The sequence below is a fragment of the Pongo pygmaeus genome, chromosome 7 (assembly GCF_028885625.2).
Source record: "Pongo pygmaeus isolate AG05252 chromosome 7, NHGRI_mPonPyg2-v2.0_pri, whole genome shotgun sequence".
Classification (NCBI taxonomy): domain Eukaryota; kingdom Metazoa; phylum Chordata; class Mammalia; order Primates; family Hominidae; genus Pongo; species Pongo pygmaeus.
In genome coordinates, this window is record NC_072380.2 from 83,363,485 (window position 1) to 83,384,952 (window position 21,468).

The 21,468-nt window shown below is 37.8% G+C and overlaps 1 protein-coding gene across 10 annotated transcripts in view; it reads right to left on the reverse strand.

Moving 5' to 3' along the window:
* Window positions 1-1,391: 1,391 nt before the first annotated feature.
* EYA1 (EYA transcriptional coactivator and phosphatase 1) overlaps window positions 1,392-21,468 on the reverse strand; it is a 357,217-nt gene continuing 337,140 nt past the window's right edge. For all 10 annotated transcript variants that reach the window (XM_063668878.1, XM_054499055.2, XM_054499050.2 and 7 more), the window contains 6 exons: window positions 20,729-20,787; window positions 20,456-20,616; window positions 19,375-19,489; window positions 19,148-19,269; window positions 14,919-15,019; window positions 1,392-3,385 (listed from right to left, as the gene is read on the reverse strand). In XM_063668878.1, coding sequence (XP_063524948.1) covers window positions 3,305-3,385; window positions 14,919-15,019; window positions 19,148-19,269; window positions 19,375-19,489; window positions 20,456-20,616; window positions 20,729-20,787 — 639 coding nt within the window. In that variant the 3' untranslated portion in view covers window positions 1,392-3,304. The remainder of the gene's footprint in view (window positions 3,386-14,918; window positions 15,020-19,147; window positions 19,270-19,374; window positions 19,490-20,455; window positions 20,617-20,728; window positions 20,788-21,468) is intronic.

Sequence of the window (21,468 nt, forward strand, 5' to 3'; positions counted from 1 at the left end):
TAGGACTAGGCATGTTCAAAATGGTGGCTCCATATTCCCTTCTCTTTGCCAGCCACGTGTACAGTAAGGAGCAAACAAGATGGGCTGGCCAAGTGGAAAGCCCATTTGCATAATAATATTAGGGTAGGGTGGCCAGCCTTCCCCACGTGCTATGTGAATGTCACAGCTGGTCCAACCAGTCTGTGGGCAAGGGAGAGAGCTGTTCTCCTTTTTCTTTTTCTTTCTTTTCCCTATTAAACCTCCACTCCTAAACCCGCTCCTGTGTGTCTGTGTCCTTAATCTTCTTGGTGCAAGATGATGAATGAAGCTGCTTCACCATGGTAGGGAAAAAAGGGTCTGTAGAGGAGGAAGAACTTGAGCTGGACATAATTTGGGTGGATTGAGGATGGGGTGAAGGAAGTCATTGTGGGCAATGAGTATGCTTTGAACAAAGATGAGGCAGAGATGCTTGAGAGCTGTTTGATGCATTAAAGAGCTTAGTATGTTAGCCTAGTGTACTGATGATCTGCTAATTTCAATAATGAGAGAGAATGCTGGGAAGAAAGTAGAGACTGTGTTTGGAGGCTCTAGAATTCCAAGGGGAGAAATCTGAGCCCTAAATCCATGATCAAAGAGGAGCCATTAAAAATTTTGACCAGGAGTTGTCATGTTAGAGGTGGTGCTTTAGAAAACTCATCTTCTGGGTATGCCCTCCATTTGGCCTATTTTTTATACTTTCTTAATTTAAGCCCTAAAAACCCCTTTACTCCCCACTGTCTCTCTTTAAGATTTTCCCCAAAGTCTTTTCATTCTTGGGGTGTCGGGGCATGCTCAGGCACCTCATGATTCAGGCCACTTGACCTGGTGTGTGTGTATGAAAAATACACATCAGGGGCCTGAAAAATGGGTGAGGCAGTGCATGTTTTTCATGTGTTTTCATGTATGAATGTGTGTTTCTAAGATTAAATTCTCAGGAGGAAGCCAGTTGTGCTGTTTTATAGCTCTCTGTCAATGATTAATCTGGCCAAATCATAGAGGTATCTGTTGTGGGTGTTCTTTATTGATGAAACTGCTTTATAGTGTTGTCCCTTGGGTATAAAAGTGGCTAAATCTGTGCTCTGCAATCCAAGATACTTTATGCTGAATTATGTTCTACAGTAGGTAAATTTGAGTAAGGGTCTAGTTTATGTAATTTTTGGAGAAGTGAAGAGCTTTTCCATTCATCAGTACTTAACAGTGATCAAAGAAACAGCTGTTACCCTGCAAGTTCAGTCCCCTAAAGGACTGATAAAGCCATCACTGCAGTTACTTCATACAACTTCCTTTTGTTGGACTTTGGGTGTCCTAATGTAACCAAGACCCTGCTATTTCATATAACCAAGAGAAAAAGATGATCCCAATAGTCAGGGAGCTTACAGTACATCACAAATCAATTTTATTAACTTAAACACAAAATTAATGAAGAAAAATTCTGTACACAACGGTGGACACAGCACACCTTTATACAGTAAGGCCAAGATAAACTTTGTCTTTTCAGTCTGCAGAGTACAAAAACATAAAATGAAAAGGTTAAAAATTGTCAACTGTTTTCTTCAAGCAAAAAGGAAGAAAAAACTAATTCAATTAATTGTGAATTTAAACAATTTGGATAATTCACAAATGACTAATTCTAGCAGCAACACACAACTTCAGAAAAGAATGAAGTAGCTCTTCAGCTACTTTGGGTCAAAGCTGGTGTTTTTTTCCCCCAATATATGATTAAAGACGACTCATCCTAAGGGTAATTTCATGACAATGGATTGTGTTAGATGAGAGAAAATATTGCCCAGCCAAACTGACCATTTTTGGAGAAACTCTTATGGTCTGACAAAGGTGGTAATTTCATTTCCCCAGATTGATGCCTGTCATGTAGTACATAATGCAGGTGGAGAGGAACGTTGGTTCCATAGTGATGACAATGGCAATGAAACTTCCTCAGGTTGGGAGGAAGAAAGAGAAAATACACACATAGGGAGTAATGCAAAGTTTGCTGATTTCTGGATTAGCATCATGTGTCTTCCTTTATCGAAAGAAAATGCAGACACGATAATAATTCTGAGCACATGAAAACTTTGTTAGTCTCCAATTCATGAACCATTTTATTAATAAAATATATCTACTATCATCTATATTCTTTGTGGGAAGAAGCATTTGAATAATTATTTTTTTTTCCAGGTAGTTACATATAATACATTAGTGTGGAAATGAGAAAGTGAGGTGGTAGGAGAGCTCATTTTTTTTCAAATTGTTTGTTTAAGAAACTGCTGTGTTATTTCATCAAGGCCTTCAGAAGAACTGATGCAGGAAAAATTTTTAGAAAACAAAATCCTTACTGACACTTGACATCCATGCTTTTGGTCTTGACAACATTATCTAAAAAAAATCCATTATCTACATATTTATACCCAAAACTTAGATAAGGCACGGCACATGAATTTGTGCACGTGCTGCCTCATGCTTCACTATCAAGGCATTGCTACCTTTCAATATCATTTCCCTAAACAATATGTAAAAGAATCATCCATTATTACAAATTTACACCAAAAATTCTTTCTGTACATGATTGTCTCAGTGATGTACATATTATACGTTTAAATTAGACATACTTAAAACTACTATGCGATGTGCTAAAATTCAAAGTACTGTACTTGCCATGTTGTGAGGCAGAGGCCTTTAATCACTTATTTCTAATGCTATTGTCTCTTCAATTATTTGATGTTAAAAAAAGTCTGGTGGGTGAATTGTAGGGTATGTGAACTATACCTCAATAAAGCTGTTTTTTTTTTTTAAAAAAAAGTCTGTTCATAAATAAGTAGAGATGTACAGATTACCCTGGGTATGAGACACCAAAAAGTAAACCTTCTTTACAAGAAAATTCCCCCACTGGTATTCAGGAAACACATTTCAGTCTCTGTTGTGCAATTAGGTTTGCTGTATTGGAGAAGCTGTTTATATCACATTGAAAATGCTAACAACTGAAGCGTTTGCAGGTCCTTTCTTCACAGGTTTGAACCGTGTAGTTAATGTGGCAGACACATAACGCTGTGCTAGAACATTCTCATGGCTTATTTTCATTGGATTCACAGTACTAGAGTCAACAGCTGTTCTGATGAAATAGACGTGGTCCTCCATTCACCACAAAGGCAGAGGTCAAGACTGACAGCAACTGCGCATCACCAGGCGGAAATTGCTAAGTTCTGGAGGCTGGCGCTGATGCGAGACTGGGGCCTGCTGGATCTGTCCCTGGTCACAGAGCAGCTGTGCGCTGTCAAAGTGCTGAGCGCTGTTACAGGTACTCCAGTTCCAAGGCGTGGTGCAGGGCCATGAGGTCCGAGTGGCTGGAGATCCTCCAGAAGGGCATCGCGTGCTGCAGCAGAGGCACACATACACGTGAGGACAGAGCACCCAGCGCCGGCCCTGCCAGCTTTTTTGGAAATCCACTCCCATGCTCACCCCCATTTTCAGTATCATTGAAATGCCAGCTAACATCTTAACATCACATCTGTTTAAAACAAAAATTCAAACTTACTTAATCCTCCCCTAAGAATACTGGACTGAGTTTTAAAATGTAATCTAGAGTCTGTTTCTTTCTTTGAAGAAGGGGATGGATATTTCCTAACTGGATCTACACTGTAACTTGACTTGAATGCCAATTCCAAGCTTTAAATAAAAGAACGTTGCCAAATATGGCAGCTTTTCATGTATCCAGTGGGTTTTTCATGCTGAAAGTTTAAAGAGCTTGTACTTTATGAGTTTAAGCAGTTTTCCTTAGTTAGTAGTAGTTTACATTTTTTCTAACTTAATTGTGGCTCGCATATGAAGCAGTTTTTTTTCCATTTATTTCCTTCAGTTATTCTTCATATTGACCTTAAAATGGCTTTACCATATGGAAAACATTTTAAATGAACATCTAAAGTTGTTTTTTTGTTTTGTTTTAGGTTTTTGTAGTTGTTATTTAAACCTCTATCTAAAAATCTAGTTTAAGTAGTGGGAATGTTTGTGATACACGTGAATAAACCAACGACAAGAAAAAGGGGAAGAAATCAGAAGTTACGTCATCCATGAAGGGTGAAAATGTGAACTTTTACTGCTCCAAAGCACTATAGTAAGTACTAATGCATCAGCAAAACCTTTTTAAGGGAAAGATAATCACCCTTCAGAGGACAAAATTCTGTTTACCTTATAGAATAGGATTCTTAATCAAAAAAATAATGTGGTGCCTGAAGTATAATTTGCAATTATAGTTCTGAGAAATTTGGAAAAATTTCAGACTAATAGGAGTATTTGGCATAGAAGCAAATAGAAATGAGTTTTTTTTTTTTTTAAATGTGTAGGTAACAGTGAAAGCCACTATTTTGATATATAGATCACATAGCTGCTACATACTGGGATACAAACTATTACTTATTAACAATGTATTTGCCTCAGATTATCTGTTGAAATCACATATCACATTCCAATGTGTAGACCTTTCTGGACTCAAGACTATTTTGGTGTATCTGTATATATGTTATTGAGTGATACTAAATATTTCTTTGTAGATTTCTAGAAGGATGCTCCACTTGGAAACTTCACACTGTAAGACATAGCATTGTGCATTCATTCATACAGAGCACACTGTGTCAGGTGTAGAAGATACAGAGATGCATGTGTCGCTGCCTACTCTATTTTGAGTAGCAAAAATGCACAACAATCATCAGTGTTCATCTATATCTTGTAGGAGGTGGGCAATTACCTTTGCCTAGTGAACTGGGAAAATATCTGAAAGGAGGTGATAGTTGAGCTAGGTATGAAGGATTAACATTCAGAAAAACACTCTGATGGGTTATGTGCATTGCAGGACAGAAAATAATGGAGAAATTCATTGTTGGCATACTAGATGGGTATGAGAGAAAGACTTGGCTGGTGACATGAGTGGCTGCAGGAGCCAGCTGATGCAGGGCCTAGTAAGCCCTGCTAAGGAGTTTATTTGTAATAAACTCCTAATTCATAAATCCCAATAGTTATGATTTATTGGATATTGTGTTAGGCACTATGCTAAGCTCCTCAAAGAGACAGAGGTACTATTACTATTGTACTAGTTAAAAAAAATTAAAAAAAAACAACAACCTGAGGCTTAGTGATGAAACAGAGTTTAAATAAATAGCTGGTAAGGAGCGAAGCCAAGATCCATACCAGGTGCTGTAATGCCTCCTACCTGTTCTCTGTAGGCTTTTTATTCAGCTGTGTAAATTATCAGCACCATAGCACAGGTTCAAACTAACTCTCTCTCTCTCTCTGCCCCCATCCATTCTCTGTGGGCTAAGAGACACCAGAAAAGAGTGACTATGATTCATAGACCTGGGTTAGAAAAACGTTTGATCCTATAGCTTTCCTCCTCATTAGAACAGAAATTCATGTTGTAAAATATAGAACCCTATAAAGAAATACAAATCATTTCTTATCCTACTATACAAAGCTCACCACTATAAACATTTCTTTATATTTTCATATATGTACATACTCAAACATACTTGAAATTATGTGTTTATCAAGTATGTTCCATTCAGCATCCTACTCATTTTACTACTTCATCTCAAATTCATTTTAGACACATTTTAAAAGAAAACTATTATTTTAAAAGTTTTCAAGTATTCAACTGTGCAGTGTTGCTATTTAACCATCTACTTGGTATCTATTTTTATATCCTCTTTATTTCTAATTGTTTTTCTTATTAGGTTTGCCAATCATTATTGCCCTTCCTCAAAGTTTCTTGTCAACAGCTAAAGGGGTTATATAGTATTTCTATTGATCTTAAGTACTATTATCTCAGAATGTAACAAAGGATGCTGAAAGCTCTTCAGATAACCATCTTCATAAAAACATATAAAAATACTTGTGCAAAAAGTGGAATGCCTTTTTTCAGAGCAGGTTCGGTCAAATTCTTTTGCATGTCAATTGTCTGAGGTTCCATATCTTCCCCACAGACAAGTTACAACCATTAACAATGCAAATCTGAAAACTATTGGTGCAATCAGAATCCTGCACTGAAGAATGCCATGACTCTCAGAGAAATCGAAAAGGGAACTGAAAAAAAAATCCAGCTAATTCTTTGGTACATAAAGTATAAAGTGGGCATTTAATTTCATAGTAAAACAAAGGACTGGTTCAATGGCTGTGTGTCTCATCTGTACATGTGTGTGGGTTGATGCCGCCTACAGAACACTTATGTTTTTCTTTTAAACCATACTCAACACTATCGGGAAAGGTGAGATAATCTGCAAACAACCCTAAGTTGGCTTGTTTACTGGCACTAAAATACAAATGGCTTTAGTCTTCCTGTACAGAGTATTAATAAGAACCACCTGGTCAAGCAGCACCCTGAAACGAGGTCAAAGGATGAATCTTCCTGTAGTATATTACAGACAACTCATCACAATGCAGTGGGGATGGGCCATTCATTTGGGCAGAAGTGCCAAAGGTTCTACAATGAAAACTTTGCAAATCTTAGGTGTACATGAAAGAAAACTGGTAGACTCTGGGGACACTCCACCCACAAGGATAGGAACTCTATCCTCTGCATTCTTTCATGCCATGCAGGGTAGTGATGTCGGCTGTAGTTAGCAGTTTCATTCTCACAAAAATAGTAGACTTCAAGAAATGCACATTTTATATTAAGTGAATGACTATAAGAAGACAGTCTAGAGGAGAGGAGGTGTCAAACTCCTGTTAACAATCAGAACTAATATTGCACATTGATAATATTTTCCCTAAGTACGTACTGATGTGAAGATTTTATGCATTTATAAAAGCTTCTCAGGACAACTGGATACAAAGTAAACTTTTTTTTCTCTTGCATCAATGTTTAGCCACTAGAACAAACATTTCTTGTATGACGTCGGAGAGAAATGGTGGCAAAAGAAAAAGAAAAACACATGCTAGAATGAGGAGACCTGGGTTATATTCTCAACTTTGACATTAGCTATGTGACCTTCAATTATGGCACAGTCTGCCTGAAGCCCTAGTTTCTTTATAACATAAGGGTTTAGGGAAAATGACTCAGGGTTGCTTCTAGGTCAAAGAAAGTCTGTGACTTTATTATCAAAACAAAGTCTGTTACCTGCATAGCACCATAGCTACAGTAGATATGTAATACATACAAGACATATATCCCCAATGCCAAGAGCTGACCAGCAGGCAAGATATAACTGATGAAACAATTTTATTACAATGTAAGGCAATGAGGGATTAAGAATTAAAAAGATAAATTCAGAGAGAAGAGAGCTCAGTTGTAACGTGGAGAGGGTAAGCTGAGCTTGAGCTGAATTTGAAGAATGGGTGAAGTTGGAGAGGTGGAGGAGAAGTGGATAGGGTTCCCAGTTAGGAGGAGTAATTGGCCTGTGGAGGATGGGGCTGGACTGGTGTGTAAAATCATAGAGATGTTAAGGAGGTTTGTCAAGGTAGCAGCACTTGGAATATCTAACTAAGGAGTCTAGACTTTTGTCTTGTAAATGGAAGGAGCGAGAGGCTAACACTTCCTCAGTGCCAAGAGACACAAATAGGTGGGGGTATTTTAAGCAATTTAGGGCAGCAGTCGGGAAGGATGGACTAAAGATGTTTCTGGCTGGTAGCAGAGAAACTAGGTAGAATTACAGTGGAAATGGTGTGGGTGTAATAGATGCAAGACATATTGTGAAGAGAGAGTTCATGTGACTCAGTGGTGGGTGGGAATCAAAGAACCCCAAATCATGTCTGAGTGGGCCAACTGGTTTGGGATAGCTGAATTCATTTGCTTGTATTCAGACATTCAGTGGGTAGAACATGGGATACTTACCTGGAGATATTCTCTCAGGTTGCTGAAGCCCTGGGACTAAAACAGAGCTACCCACAAATCTTAACAGAAATGACAGCTGGAACTGCAACATGCATGTGATTCGTTTATCAAGATTAGGCATATATTGAGAGAAGTAGGTATCAAGGCCTAAAAGTAGCACATGCTTTTGTGTCTCCAGAACCAAAATTTTGCCTGATGGGAAAACAATGACACATCCTTCCTGTTTTTCTTGCCTCCTGGAGCAACTTCAAAAATCTCCTTCCTCATCTGATATTTAGCATTTATACCTTTAGACTACATATAACATCAACCATATAAAAAGCTGGGTATGTGGATACACATATGTAAATAGAATTTTGCTGAATTATTAAAAATGTGTTAATTACAATGTTTCAAAGTTTTTAAAGCATATACCCTCTGACTTAAGTATTGCAGTTTTAGGAATTTATCCTACAGATGCACTTGCACATGAACGAACTGTAGAACTGTTTGCAGTAGTAAATACTGGAAACCACCTGAACATTCACCCCAGGGGACTGGTTAAATAGCACATCCACATAATGGAATACCGATGCAGTCACTTAAAAGCATTAGAGATGCAACGCTTCATGGACTGATATAGAATAACTGCCAGGATGGATTAAGTGAAAAAGCAGGTATTAAAAAAAACTGTATACTTCTCATTTGTGTAAAAAAAATACTTATTTGTGCTTTCATATGCACATATCATATTTAGAAAGTTTTGCAGATGGAGGTACAAATACTTCTCACATTGTAAATAAAGATATCAAGGGAGAACTTATTATGAAACTTATTGTGCAACATTGCTCTTTTATTTATATATCTGCTTGCCCTCTAGACATAAGTATGCCTTTTAAGGATGACGATGAAATCCAATTCAAAACGTGGCATATAGTAAGTGATTAACTATAAATGAATTTATGACTTTACAAAAATAACATTCACTGTACTTGGTGTTTATAACCTTGATGTCCCACTTAAACTAAAAACAAAAAAGTGCATTACAAATGTTATTTGATAAAGTGGCTTGTATTTTTCTCCTAAATAAGCTTGAAATTGGGCATTATTAATCAGGTTCTCAGCTTCATCTTGGATTTCAGCAAGTTTTAGAATGTACATATAAAATGAACATATTTAATGAAGCCTTTCTCACTGTGCAGAAAATGGATGCTTGCCATTTTTTCTCCCTTTGCCATTAACAAGAGATTTATTTTAAATAGTTCTCTGAAAATAGTTAATTTATTAGCAAGGCCACTTCTACTACTCTAGAAATGAAAACTAGATGTCAATGTACAGGAGACTATTTCCTACATTTTTTTTTTAAACAATCATACCTAGTTCTAATCATTTTCTCTCAAGCCATGTTGCATTAGGGAAACAATTTTATGGTAAAAAAGAACAACTGGTAGATTTTGACAACAAAAGACATACGTCAAAGGAAGACTTCCATAGGTAGAGACTTCCCACAATCTAAGAACAAAGAGGCACTCACACAAACTCTTGCAAGAGATCCTTTCAAAATGAGGTTGTTCTTTTACGAAACAAAGGTATTTCTAACTTCTTCTCTTTGAAGGAGGTACTTTTTATGATACAAATTATAGAGTTAGATTAAATTACTGATGAAAGCCCTTGGACTACATTGGCAAAGAGAATAAGGATGACAGAACAGATTTCAATTGACCATTAACGAAACAGGCAACTGGCAGATTTACTTACTGGGTTTTGTTTCTGTGATTTAAAAAAAGTAACAATCTCTAGCAAAAGAACATTATTTAAGGAGATGACAGATCTCTACAGGGGAAAGAAGAGCATGTTGTATTAGATTTTGAAGGACACAGGAAACGAAGAGAGACAAGCTAAATAGTTAAAATCAATTTTGAAGCAATGTAAAATGTTTTGATTTGGCAAAACATTTTAGTGCTCAAATGTGCAGAACTTCATTGGTTTGCTATTAATTTATTTAATAAACTAAATTGCTCAGGAGCTAAAGCACATATCAGAATTATGTGTTTTAAAAATTTTAATCATGAATGTAAAATTAGGGGAAAGAAGACACATAGTTATATCTAACTCCTGAAAAGAAAGAAGAATTGCATTTTACTCTAATAATTTTTTGAAAAACCATGTAAATTCTTTTTTGTAAGTCAAGTCATATTTAAGATATATAAATGTAGTTTATAGTTTGAAGAAACTTTTTTTTTAAACAGGGTCTCACTCTGTCACCCAGGCTGGAGTGCAGTGGTGCCATCACAGCTCACTGTAGCTTTGACCTCTGAGGCTCAGGTGATCCTCACACCTCAGCCTCTCCAGTAGCAGGACTACAGGCAGAACTACTATGCTGGGCTAATTTTTGTACTTTTTGTAGAGACGGGTTTCACCATGTTGCCCAGGCTGGTCTCAAACTCCTGGGCTCAAGCGAGCCACCTGTCTCAGCCTCCCAAAGTGCTGGGATTACAAGTGTGAGCCACCACTCTCAGACTGCAGAAACTTTTCACTAAATCTCACAGTCAGAGGAAATAACTGAGTTCAAATCCTAATTTAGCTACTTTCTAGCTGTGTGATTTTGGCCAAATTATTCACCCTTACAGTGCCTCAGTTTTCTCATCTGTAAAATAGGTCTAAGGATTCCTTCATAGGATTATGAGGATTTAATGAGAAAAATGGATGGGAAGGCCTAAAAGAGGGACTGGGATATAATAAGGGCTTTACAATTGGTAGCATTTTTTTTCTTTGGGACAGGATCTCATTTTGTCATCCCAGCTGGCGTGCAGTGGCATGAGTTCGGCTAACTGCAGTCTTGACCTCCTGGGCTCAAGTGATCCTCCGACTTCAGCCTCCTGAGTAGCTGGGACTATAGGCACCCACCACCACGCCCGGGTAATTTTTACATCTTTTATAAAGACAGGGTTTTGCCATGTTGCCCCAGCTGGTCTCAAACTCCTGAGCTGAAGTGGTCCACACACCTTGGCCTCTCAAAGTGCTGGGATTAAAAGTGTGAGCCTGGCTTGGTAGCAATTTTTGTTACTTACTACTATTATTATTAATCCTACAGCATAGAAAGCCATCTCTTAGTTTCTTTAGCTTGAGTTTTCATATGTAGTTTTAAAAATGAGATATTGTTGAACTGTAGAGGGCTTCTCCTCCTAAATTATTTCCCATAGGTTAAATATTAAGTATTCTCTACTTCTGTGTAGCACTCCACTTTAAAGATACTCATTATCTTTTGTGAATGATTAGATCCTTGTCTCTTAACTCATATACAAGGATGGCTATTTATATACTAGTTAACTTGAAAAGGCTAGACAAAAATTCTCCTTCAATAAAGTTAGAAAATAAGAAAGGAATGTTCAACTCGTCACTCTAAGTTGTAAATTGATGACGTCTGAATCTTTTGCAAGATTATTAGAAATCTAGATATTGTGAAAAATTTGTCCATTTTACACATCCACACAGGCAGTTCTTAAGGTACAAAGAGTGGTTTGCAGCAGATATTTTTGGACTCTTATCACGTACAGTCATCCATGAAATCAAAATGGAAAGCTAGGAGGACTCATTTGGTCAAAAAATTCAGTTTTCTGCAGGTGGCTGCCTAATTTCTTTTTTGTGTGTGCCCTATATTAAAAAAAAAGATAAACAGTAGAAACAATCTTTTTTTAAGCCATTCTGTGTTTAATTTTATTCTGTAATTGTTGATTGGTTGTTGAGAAAACACAAATATCAGAGTTTATTATCAGAGTGACCTAGGAAAGAAGGTTAAAAAAAAAAAGGATTTTCCAAATAATTGTAATAGAATAGTTTTGTACACCTTATAATCTATTCTTTGGTACCGTTGTAAATGAATTGTACCAGCATTTGAATTTTAAGTGTTTTATTGGGTTGTTCCTACTGCCATCACCAACATTCTATGTGTATTAAATTAGTATTAAAACTTCATAATATACATAGAAGTAATTGGAAACCCTCTAAAGACCATGAATCAGTGAGGCAAACATTTAGGAACTGTCTATAGATTTAAAAATTATGAACCTCAGCCTGTTTCCAGTATAAAAATTAACTAAAGCTGGCTGGCACAGTGGCTCATGCCTGTAATCCTAGCACTTTGGGAGGCAGAGGCGAGTGGATCACTTGGGGTCGGGAGTTTGAGACCAGTCTGGCTAACTGGTGAAACCCCGTCTCTACTAAAAATACAAAAATTAGCCAGCCATCGTGGTGCATGCCTGTAATCCCAGCTACTTAGGAGACTGAGGCAGGAGAATCACTTGAACCTAGGAGGAGGAGGCTGCAGTGAGCCGAGATCGCACCACTGCACTCCAGCCTGGGTGACGGAGACTCTTTCTCAAATAAAACAAAAAACCAAAAACGAACCTCAACCTATTTTCAGTATAAAAATTAACTAAAATCTTTTAACTAAAACCTTTTATTACATCAGAAATACATAAAGTTTTCATGTCTGCTCTACCAAAAAAATGTATTGAGTACCTGTTTGTCAAAGCTGCCAGGATTAGAATCTACCAGGAAGTATCAGCATTTGCCTAACGTAATGATGAGTTGACGGATGCAGCAAACCAACATGGCAAATGTATACCTATGTATCAAACTTGCACATTGTGCACATGTACCCTAGAACTTAAAGTATAATAAAAATAAGAAAAAAAAATCTTAATTGTTCTTCAAAGACAGCAAATACTCTAGCCCTGTCAATACTTTCAATTCTAACATGAAACCAAGAATTCCTTTGATTTTTTCCATGTTGTGTTCACTGAAGTCAAACTTCTAAGAATTGTACTTATCAGAAAGGTTTAGGAAGGGACTCACTCACAGAAACCTTGATAAGATCCAAAGGATTTCACTTGTGTTCCCTGTATTTTAAGGAATCACTTTCATAAACATCCCTTTCTGCCTACCACAAGCTAGAAAGCCACATTTTAGCAATTTTTGATATTAAACTTTCTGGTGGATACCAGAGGGAGAAGGACCAGCCTGGAGATGGATTCACACCTTGGCCTAGGGCCATACTGGTCAGAGGTGCAAGTCTGTTCCATCCCTGCCCTGCTGGCCACTAGGAGGGTCCTGAATAGGAATGGCTTGGGAATGCCAGAGGCTTTCCTAGAAAGAAGACTTGAGTCTGGATGTCAGAAAACATTCTCTTCAGCTCTCCAGGATTGTGTTTTGGGGATTCTGACTTAGTCTGGGAAAGGTTTTATTTTATAAAGACAGCCCAGAGAGGTAACAGAGGCACCCAATGACGCCAGTGGTTGGTCATCGGTGAAGTGGGAAGATTAGAACTACTGCTTAAATGGCACACGCTGCTTCACATTGAGCATGAGGAGACCTGAAGTCACGTGTGGGTTTCCACCAGCACCAACCAGACTCACGCAAGTTTGTGACTGGGATACATTCTGTATCTATGGGTATTCATGAAATTATCTAGTTTAGAGTCAGTGATTATGATTTTAGTGGAACTCAGAGGCACTGAAGGTAAACTAAGGCATCTTCAGAGCCTGTAGGAAGGCTGGCCATGTATCATACTTAGGCTCAGAGCTGTATCTGTAATCTGGTGACCTTATATGCTATTTCTGGTATATGCTGAAATATTCCAGAAGGGCTGAAATATTGTATCATTTATGGAAATATACATGGATTCCTGTGAGTGAGTGTGTAAGGAAGGGAATGGAAAATTATGCTGTTGGTTAATCCCATAAAATATTTAATTGTTCTTCAATTCAAGAAACATTTACAGAGTACGACTATGACAAGATTTAGGGAGTTATAAAAAAATCTGAAGACAGTCTCAACAAACCAAGCAAAGTGAGATCCCTGAATCTGTGAAGCTCACATTTCTTTGTTGAAACAGGCACATACATAAACAATAACAATAGATACCATTTGTTGTACGCTTTACACATATCTATATTATGGGAGTTATATATCTTTACTAAATCTAATCCTCAAAATAGCCCAATGAGCTAAGTGCTATTACTATCCCCATTTATAGACAAGGAAAGGGAAACAGAGGGTTAAGAACTTGTTCAAAGTCACAGGAAGGGTAAGTGGCAGGGTCATAATTCAAACTCATGCTGTCTGGCTCAAGAATCCAAGCTATTTATCACTACAGCTCCTTCAGTTAAAACATAAGGGAGCATGGCTATAATTGATCTCTTAAAGGCATAACAGAAAAGGTAGTACATGAATTAAATTTTGCAAATGAATAAGACAATGATGGAAGGGTATTAGGGAAAAGATTCCAAGGAGACACAACAGGAAGGAAAAGCTGTGGGGCATGGTCAAGGAAAGCTGAGTGGACTGACACAACTACAGTGTAAGGTACAGCAGGGAGACAGATCAGAAAGGCAGGCTGTAACCAGACTGTGGAGACCCTCAGTGCCAGGCTAAGGAAGGTGGTCCTTGGCTTTTAAAAATGCAATGAGAGGCACAACAAGAAAGCTTTTGCTCAGAGAAATGATAGAATTACACCTGCAGAGATTCAGAAGAATATAATGAAATGCAATGGGCAAAGCGGGAGTCAAGAGATTTATAGTTGGGTCCACTCCCTTCCCCCTGCCCTGAGAGAGACAGGTAGGATTTCATGATATAAAGAAGACATCGAGTCCTCTGGGGCAGCAGATAGTTTTATCTTCCAAGTCAGCTTTGACCAACTGGTAGAGGCTTTCTGAAGGATGTCTGAAAGGTTCTTAGGCTGCGTCCAGGCTCAGGTAACAAGGTTTGAACCACATGGCATGTCTGCCATGGGTACAGAGAAGGTCCTGCTGGCACATGTGTTACCTCTGCTCTGGATGACAGCTACACCACTAACAACACTTCAGTTCTGCTCCCAAATTCTACCTTCTATGAACACAACTTGTGGCCCTTGAGTTTGTGCACACTACTATTCAGAAAGATCACTCCATATTTATTGAATTCTACTTTACCCTGTTCAGTGCTTAGAGTACTGCACATATTCATCACATGTTTCACAGAAATGGAACCTGTTTAAATGATCCAGTTATGAGAATCCTGAGGACTGAAAAAACAAATGAGACAAGATGCACCATCTAGGAATGCTCACCTTTTTTGCTCCTTGTTCTTCTTCTACACCATCTCCTATAACAACATACACCACTTTTCTTCCAAACCTTTGAATTATTCTCTCAAAACAGCTTTCTTTTCCTAGTGAACAAAAGTAAATGATAGAAAATGTGAAGTTTGGGTAACCTAATGTGACAGTGCTTGAACTTTTTATATAAAATGCTTTCTTCATGCTCTGATTCGAATGCCCCACTTGTGCCTCTAAGAGGAATGCTTTTAGGCCACTTGGGTTGTATGTGCCACAGCACAATAAATTACATAGTAAATTAATTAGCAGTGTGGTGTCCTGTCCTTTGGAAATTGATAGTTAAATACTCTCTTCCCAAGGACTCGTTTATTAAAAAATGGAATCTAGTCAATCACAGCATTGCAATTGGGGTGGTGGGGGAAAGTACTGTTTTGCAGTGGGACTTCTTTTTTCCCCTATATATAAGCTGAACTCAAACATAGGCAATTCTGGCAACATATTTTAACTTGATTTAAAAAAGTTTTTTTTTCATATATCAAACTTTGAAAATATCTGATCCAAAGACTATTGAGAATGATAAAAAATAACTGGACTTGTTTTTGTTCTAGCAAGAAAACACAAACATTGGAATTAGCTTATTCCTTCATTTTCAGGTTGAATTAAAGACCCTGAAAGTCTGATGTAGTCTTGTAAAACTCCTTCTCAAATAAATGTCAGATAATTGGGGTAGTGCAGCAAGATGGTACCTGCCTTACCCAGGCATCTAATGTTCAATGAAGCACTTTCCTGGAGGAAAACTGGAATAAAGGTAATAGAATACCCTTATCTGTCTATTATCTTTCCCATGTCATGACTTAGTTTGGGCTCCTGTGGTGGCTACACTGTCAGCACATCCCCACAGTTAATGCAAGCATTGTTTCTTCTCAGGGAGGAAACTGGTGTTCCAAGTCTTGGACTGCCAATAGGGTCATTTTAATGAACAATGGGACAGTTTATAGTTTTCAAATGTGAATGGCTGAGTGAAGCCTGCACCTCTTTCAAATAAGGATCAGATATACACATGAACAAATTGCTTGTTTGCTTAAACAAATGTCTGCTTTATATTTGTATTTTGCACTAAAATCTCTAGTTTGCATCTGACACAATGAAACAGAGCTAGCTAGCCTTATTCAAAGGATGCAATTTAAATGCCTATTTAGTTGTCCACTAAACTGAAATATTAAATCACTTTAAGAAGCAAATACAAAGTATAGTTTTCACTGCAAAAATATACAACCAAAAACTTCGATGTTATGAAACTTTTTTCCCTCCTTACGGGGAAATGCTTACGTGTTTTTGCAAAGTTTCCCTCTTGTGGAAAAAGGAAGGTAAATTCAATGTAATTTAAAGGTGAAGTTGTGGTAGACAAAAAAATCCTTGCCTATATACTATCTCCTATTGGGTTCATTGTCAATTTGGGGTCACGTAGAAATTTTTCACAATAGAGGTTAAGAAAATGAAGCTTAGATTTTAGAAGTTAACTATTAGTTTTAGATGAAGTATTCATTTGGATGAGTCCATTTTGTCTGAAAGGTTATCATAGCTCTGCCAACTGAGATACCAGTCATCTCCTCCTATGACTTTAGCATTTTGCCTACAGTAAAAATTACTGGGCCCAGGCACAGTGGTTCACACCTGTAATCCCAGCACTTTGGAAGGCCAAGGCAGATCACCTGAGGTCAGGAGTTTGAGACCAGCCTGGCTAACATGGAGAAATCCCGTCTCTACTAAAAATACAAAAATTAGCTGGGCATGGTAGTGTGTGCCTGTAATCCCAGCTACTTGGGGAGGCTGAGGCAGGAGAATCACTTGAACCCAGGAGGCACAGGCTGAGATTGTGCCACTGCACTCCAGCCTAGGTGACAGAAGAAGACTCCATGTCAAAAGAAAAAAAAAATTGCTGGGTTTTCTGCATTGATTCCTCACATATATCTTATTTGATGGTGAAATCCTACTTCTACCACCACATATTTTTTATTCTGTATTGAAAAAAAATTATAGCTTAATATTTTAAACAAAATGCCCATAAAAAAACAATGCTTACTGGATTGTAATTTCCTATTATATTATCATTTTCAAATTATTTGGGATTAAACTTCAATGCACATGCTATGTGATACACTACTCCTGCTTTCTTTCTGAGAACCTAAGCTCTACCCGCTTCTGTACTATGGGCTGCTTCGGCATTTGTTCCAACTTTCATGTGCTGGTAAACCTTTTCCACAATCCCTGTTTACAACACAATATAATTATAGTTCCTCTTAATTGATATAGATGAAAATAGAATTAACATTTGACTTAAACTGTTTGCTATTTTTATGGAACATGAAAGCACATAAAAGTTCTGGTTATAATGGGCTACTAGGAATTTCACTCTATTTGATATATTTCTTGCTTTTTGATATTTTCCAACAATTTGTTCTTGGCCCTTCTTGGGAAGCATCAGTCATTCTCAAACTCCAGATATGTATTTCTAACTTGAAAGGTTGGCCTGGATGAATCCCATCAGCAACCTGCTGAGTGTGTCTTTCTGCCACTGATTGAAGACCCCACTGGGTCTCTTCCAACTCAACACTGATAAAAATCAAACCTGATTTCCCCATCAGTTAATTGTGCCACTATTGACCCAGGTGCCTAAAAGAAATCTTGTGTCAGCCTTCTTCAAAATAAATGGTCATTTATTCAGCCATTCATTCAGCAAATTCATCTCTACATTTATTGAGTACCTACTGTGTGCTGGGTGTTACAGCTACTATGATGAGCAAGAGAGACAAACCCAGTCCTCAAGATTATTACAGTATGATGGGGAAGTCATACTATGAACACATAATTATAAAAGTAATTTTTTAGTAATCATATAGTAAATGCTTTGAAGGAGAAGCACAGGAAGTGTACAAGTGCAGACAAATGGAAGTTAGACCTACAGGGATTCCATTTTTGCCCCTTTTTATTATATGGAGTTGAGCAGCCAAAGACAGCCTTCTTGCCACCTGCTAGAATGCTCATACCCCTTCCCCTTGACTAAAATAACATTCATCTCCTTAGGGTGATATACAAGGCCATTCATGCCTAGACCCAAGTGTACGTTTTCAGCTTTGGCTTCTAATGAGCCCTGCACACTAGCTACCCAGGGCCACTCACAAATCCCTCAGCAGCGAACATATTTTAATTTCTCTGTCCATTTGCATTGTTCTTACTAGCCTATCCACCTGTTGAACTGTTACTTGCTCTTCTATACCCAGCTCAAATGTCACTTCTTCCCTTTAGCTTTCACGGACACTTGGCCTCTGCCTCTTCCTGGGTGGCAGTGAATGCTTCCTCAGTCATGTGCACATTCAAGCACTTAGCAGTAGGACCCTGTAGGATACAGCAAGGAGTCTAGACCTTGGAATCAGAGAAACATGAGGCTTGAGCCTTGGGTTTGTGAGCTATTGACTGCAACAATTTACTTAAGTCTCTGGACTTTAGTTTCCTCATTTATAAAATGGAAAGATTATAAAGATTGACTTTAAATGTAAAATGCTTAGTACTGTTCAGGACATCTAGTAGACAACTAAAAAATGCTCATTTGCATACTCTTGTATCATACTGGATTGTCATGTAACTGTCTGCTTCCCCTGAGAACGAGAGCCATGTCTTTTTTTATCCCTATGTTGATTCTGCCTTGATTTATATTCTAACTAAATTTCATAAGTATTTTCCTCCCAACTATGTTTCTTTCATGCAAGAAGCTTTTAAATCTCCACAACAAAAATGGAAACTCAATTGATTATACATATTGAATGAAAAACAAAACAAATATTTCTAGTAATAAAGAAATCTGTTATTAGAGTTGTTTCATTTCTACTTTGTATAATTTTATCTTGCTGTTTGTTTTAGCTTAGAAAATCAGATATTTTTGTTAATGTTGCCTAAAAGGATAAAAATATGATAATAATCCAGAATCGATGCTGTTACTCTACCTAAAATGCCCTGGTCTTAACGTTGGCCAGTCAAGTAAAATTTTATGACTTCAGCTACTGTATTATGCTTTAGGTTTCTCTTATGTCTAAATCCAGTTTTGCAAATTGGTTAAATTATTCTTATATATATATTTTTTACCTATGTAGCATTCTGGAAAAAAAGTTTCATTTATTGCCTTTCATTTTTATTATCCTGAAGGAAAAGAGCTGATTGTTAAAAAGAAAAAAAAAGCAGCTCACCTATTTTAGTTGCACTGTAAATATTTTCTATTGGAAATACAATTCCTAATCCATATAGCAGGACTTTCGCCAATGCTGGGATGAGCTGAGTAGTTGTTACTAAAATATTCACACAGTTTGTCCTATGAGAACAAAAAGAAAAAAAAGACTGTTGAAAAATAAATCTCCAAAATGAACAAGCACGAGCATTGCCCATTTCCTGGCAAAGACCCCGCAGAGAGCCTCACCGGGAGTGAATGAGTGAGAGTGCTTTCAGGGCCAGTGTCAACCAGGAGTCGGTCAGGGCTTCAATTTCGGCCCTCAACTGCAGCCAGGCTTCCCTCTTAGCTGGACCAAGCAGACCTGAGGATTTAAAAGCACATGATGAACTACTTCCTTACCAACATATTTCTTCGACTTTACAAATAATTAACATTTAAAAAGTACTATGAATACCAGCCTCAAGCTTTATAGTATACAAAGTATCTTTCACATAGGACCACTCATTTGACAAGTATTTATTTGGTTTGGTTTTAGAAGTCATCTCTTCTTTTTAGGGAACCTACTTTCCCACATTCCTCTAACTGTAGTTTGGGCAGAGGTGACTCCACCTTCTGGCTCCCAGGGTAGGTGTACAGCATCCGCTTGGCCAGTGGAAGTCAGTCTTGGAACTTTTGCTGAATCTATTAGGAAATAATAGATTCCTTCCCCTCATGGATGTGCCAAACTACTGGTAGAGTATAAAGCTGGATCTACTGGTGGTCATTTTGCCACCTCTTGGGAGGGACTGACCTAGAAAGGCCTTTATCCAAAGGAAGGCACAGGCTTCCCCGACAGCATCATTTCAACATCTACATATAGCCATGCAGGAAACCAACCTCACCCCTAAACTTTTTATTATTAAGTCACTGTATTCCCTTTTCATGCTAAAGCCATTATGAACCAAAGTCAAAAGATTCAAACTAATCCAAGTATTTACCCGGTAGGAGGAGATTTACAACCCATCTTGTGATTTGGGCAGAGGTGGCTAATTCTTCGAAGGATGCTAATCCTTCCTTGAAAGGATAACTGAATGTCAGAGAGGTCAGGAAACTTGCCCCAGGTCACATCACTAGGTAACAGAGACAGGACTAGACTGGAATAGCCAGGGCAGCTGGCTCCAGTCCAATATTTCTGTCACAAAATCACAGCAGAATAATGGCCAGTGAGATGAAACTGCCCTAAAGAAAGCTATTATATTCAAAGCAGTGTGACACAAAAGTGTACAGTACTTTTGGAATTGTATCTGGACTGTCTTAACCCGCCGAGATACTGGTGGTAATCACTTGCCTCCAACATTATTTTTGTAGGTGTTGTAGATCTCTTTTACCCGTCTGTAGCGGAAGGCCAACTTTCTCATCCAGTCCACACCGCCCCGTACACCAGTTGCCAAACATAAATTAGCACTGGTTGCTGCAGCAGGAAAGCCATCTGTTCCAAAGTTATATGTGCTATTTAGATGCAAGAAAAGCCCAAAGTTAGCCGAACAGAAAGTCCGTCTTAACTAGGTAAGTAATTAAACTATAAAAGGGAGATGGTCACTTCACATTCAAGGGTGCTCACCTTAGGTCCTGTCCATTATCATCTGAAGAAACATCATCTATATGGACTTGGTCACATTCCTAAAATGCAATTAAAATGATACATGTCAATTTTTTAAGAGTACCTAATTTTTTTGTTTTGTTTTGGAAAAACCATACATATTTTTTAAAGCACCTTAATTGGAGGATTTTTCAACTATGTCAATCAGTAGGTGGCAGTCTTGTAAAATTGACATTTTTACCTACTTAGGGTCCTCTCCTATAAGAAAGAAGCAATGTTGTTAAGGACTACTGTTATTCAGCTTCAGAAAACACATTTTTGTGTTTAGAAAGGAAAGTGATTGAAAACAATTAGCCTATGTGTTCCATAAACCTCAGGTACCTTAAGCCATCATGCTGCTCAGAGCTGATTCAGTCAGTGCCTAAGCATAACTGAAACCAGACATTTTGGTAAATGTAACATGCTAGAAAAATTAAACCTGATGCTAACTGCCAATGAAATTATGACCTCTGATTGCTGTTGAGCCACACACCAACACAGCCTGAGGCCAGTGTGTTGAGGAGCCCAGACAAAAAATCTGTTACTGGTTTCCATTTATTTGAGAGATGTGAGTTTTATCCTCCCTCTTTCTCTCTCTCTCTCTCTCTCTCTGTGTGTGTGTACACATGTGCACAATAAAAACCATGAGAGACTTCAAAACCTAAATAAAAATAATCAAACCATGTGCTTTTTCACTGTTTAGTATTTTTTTACATTTTTAG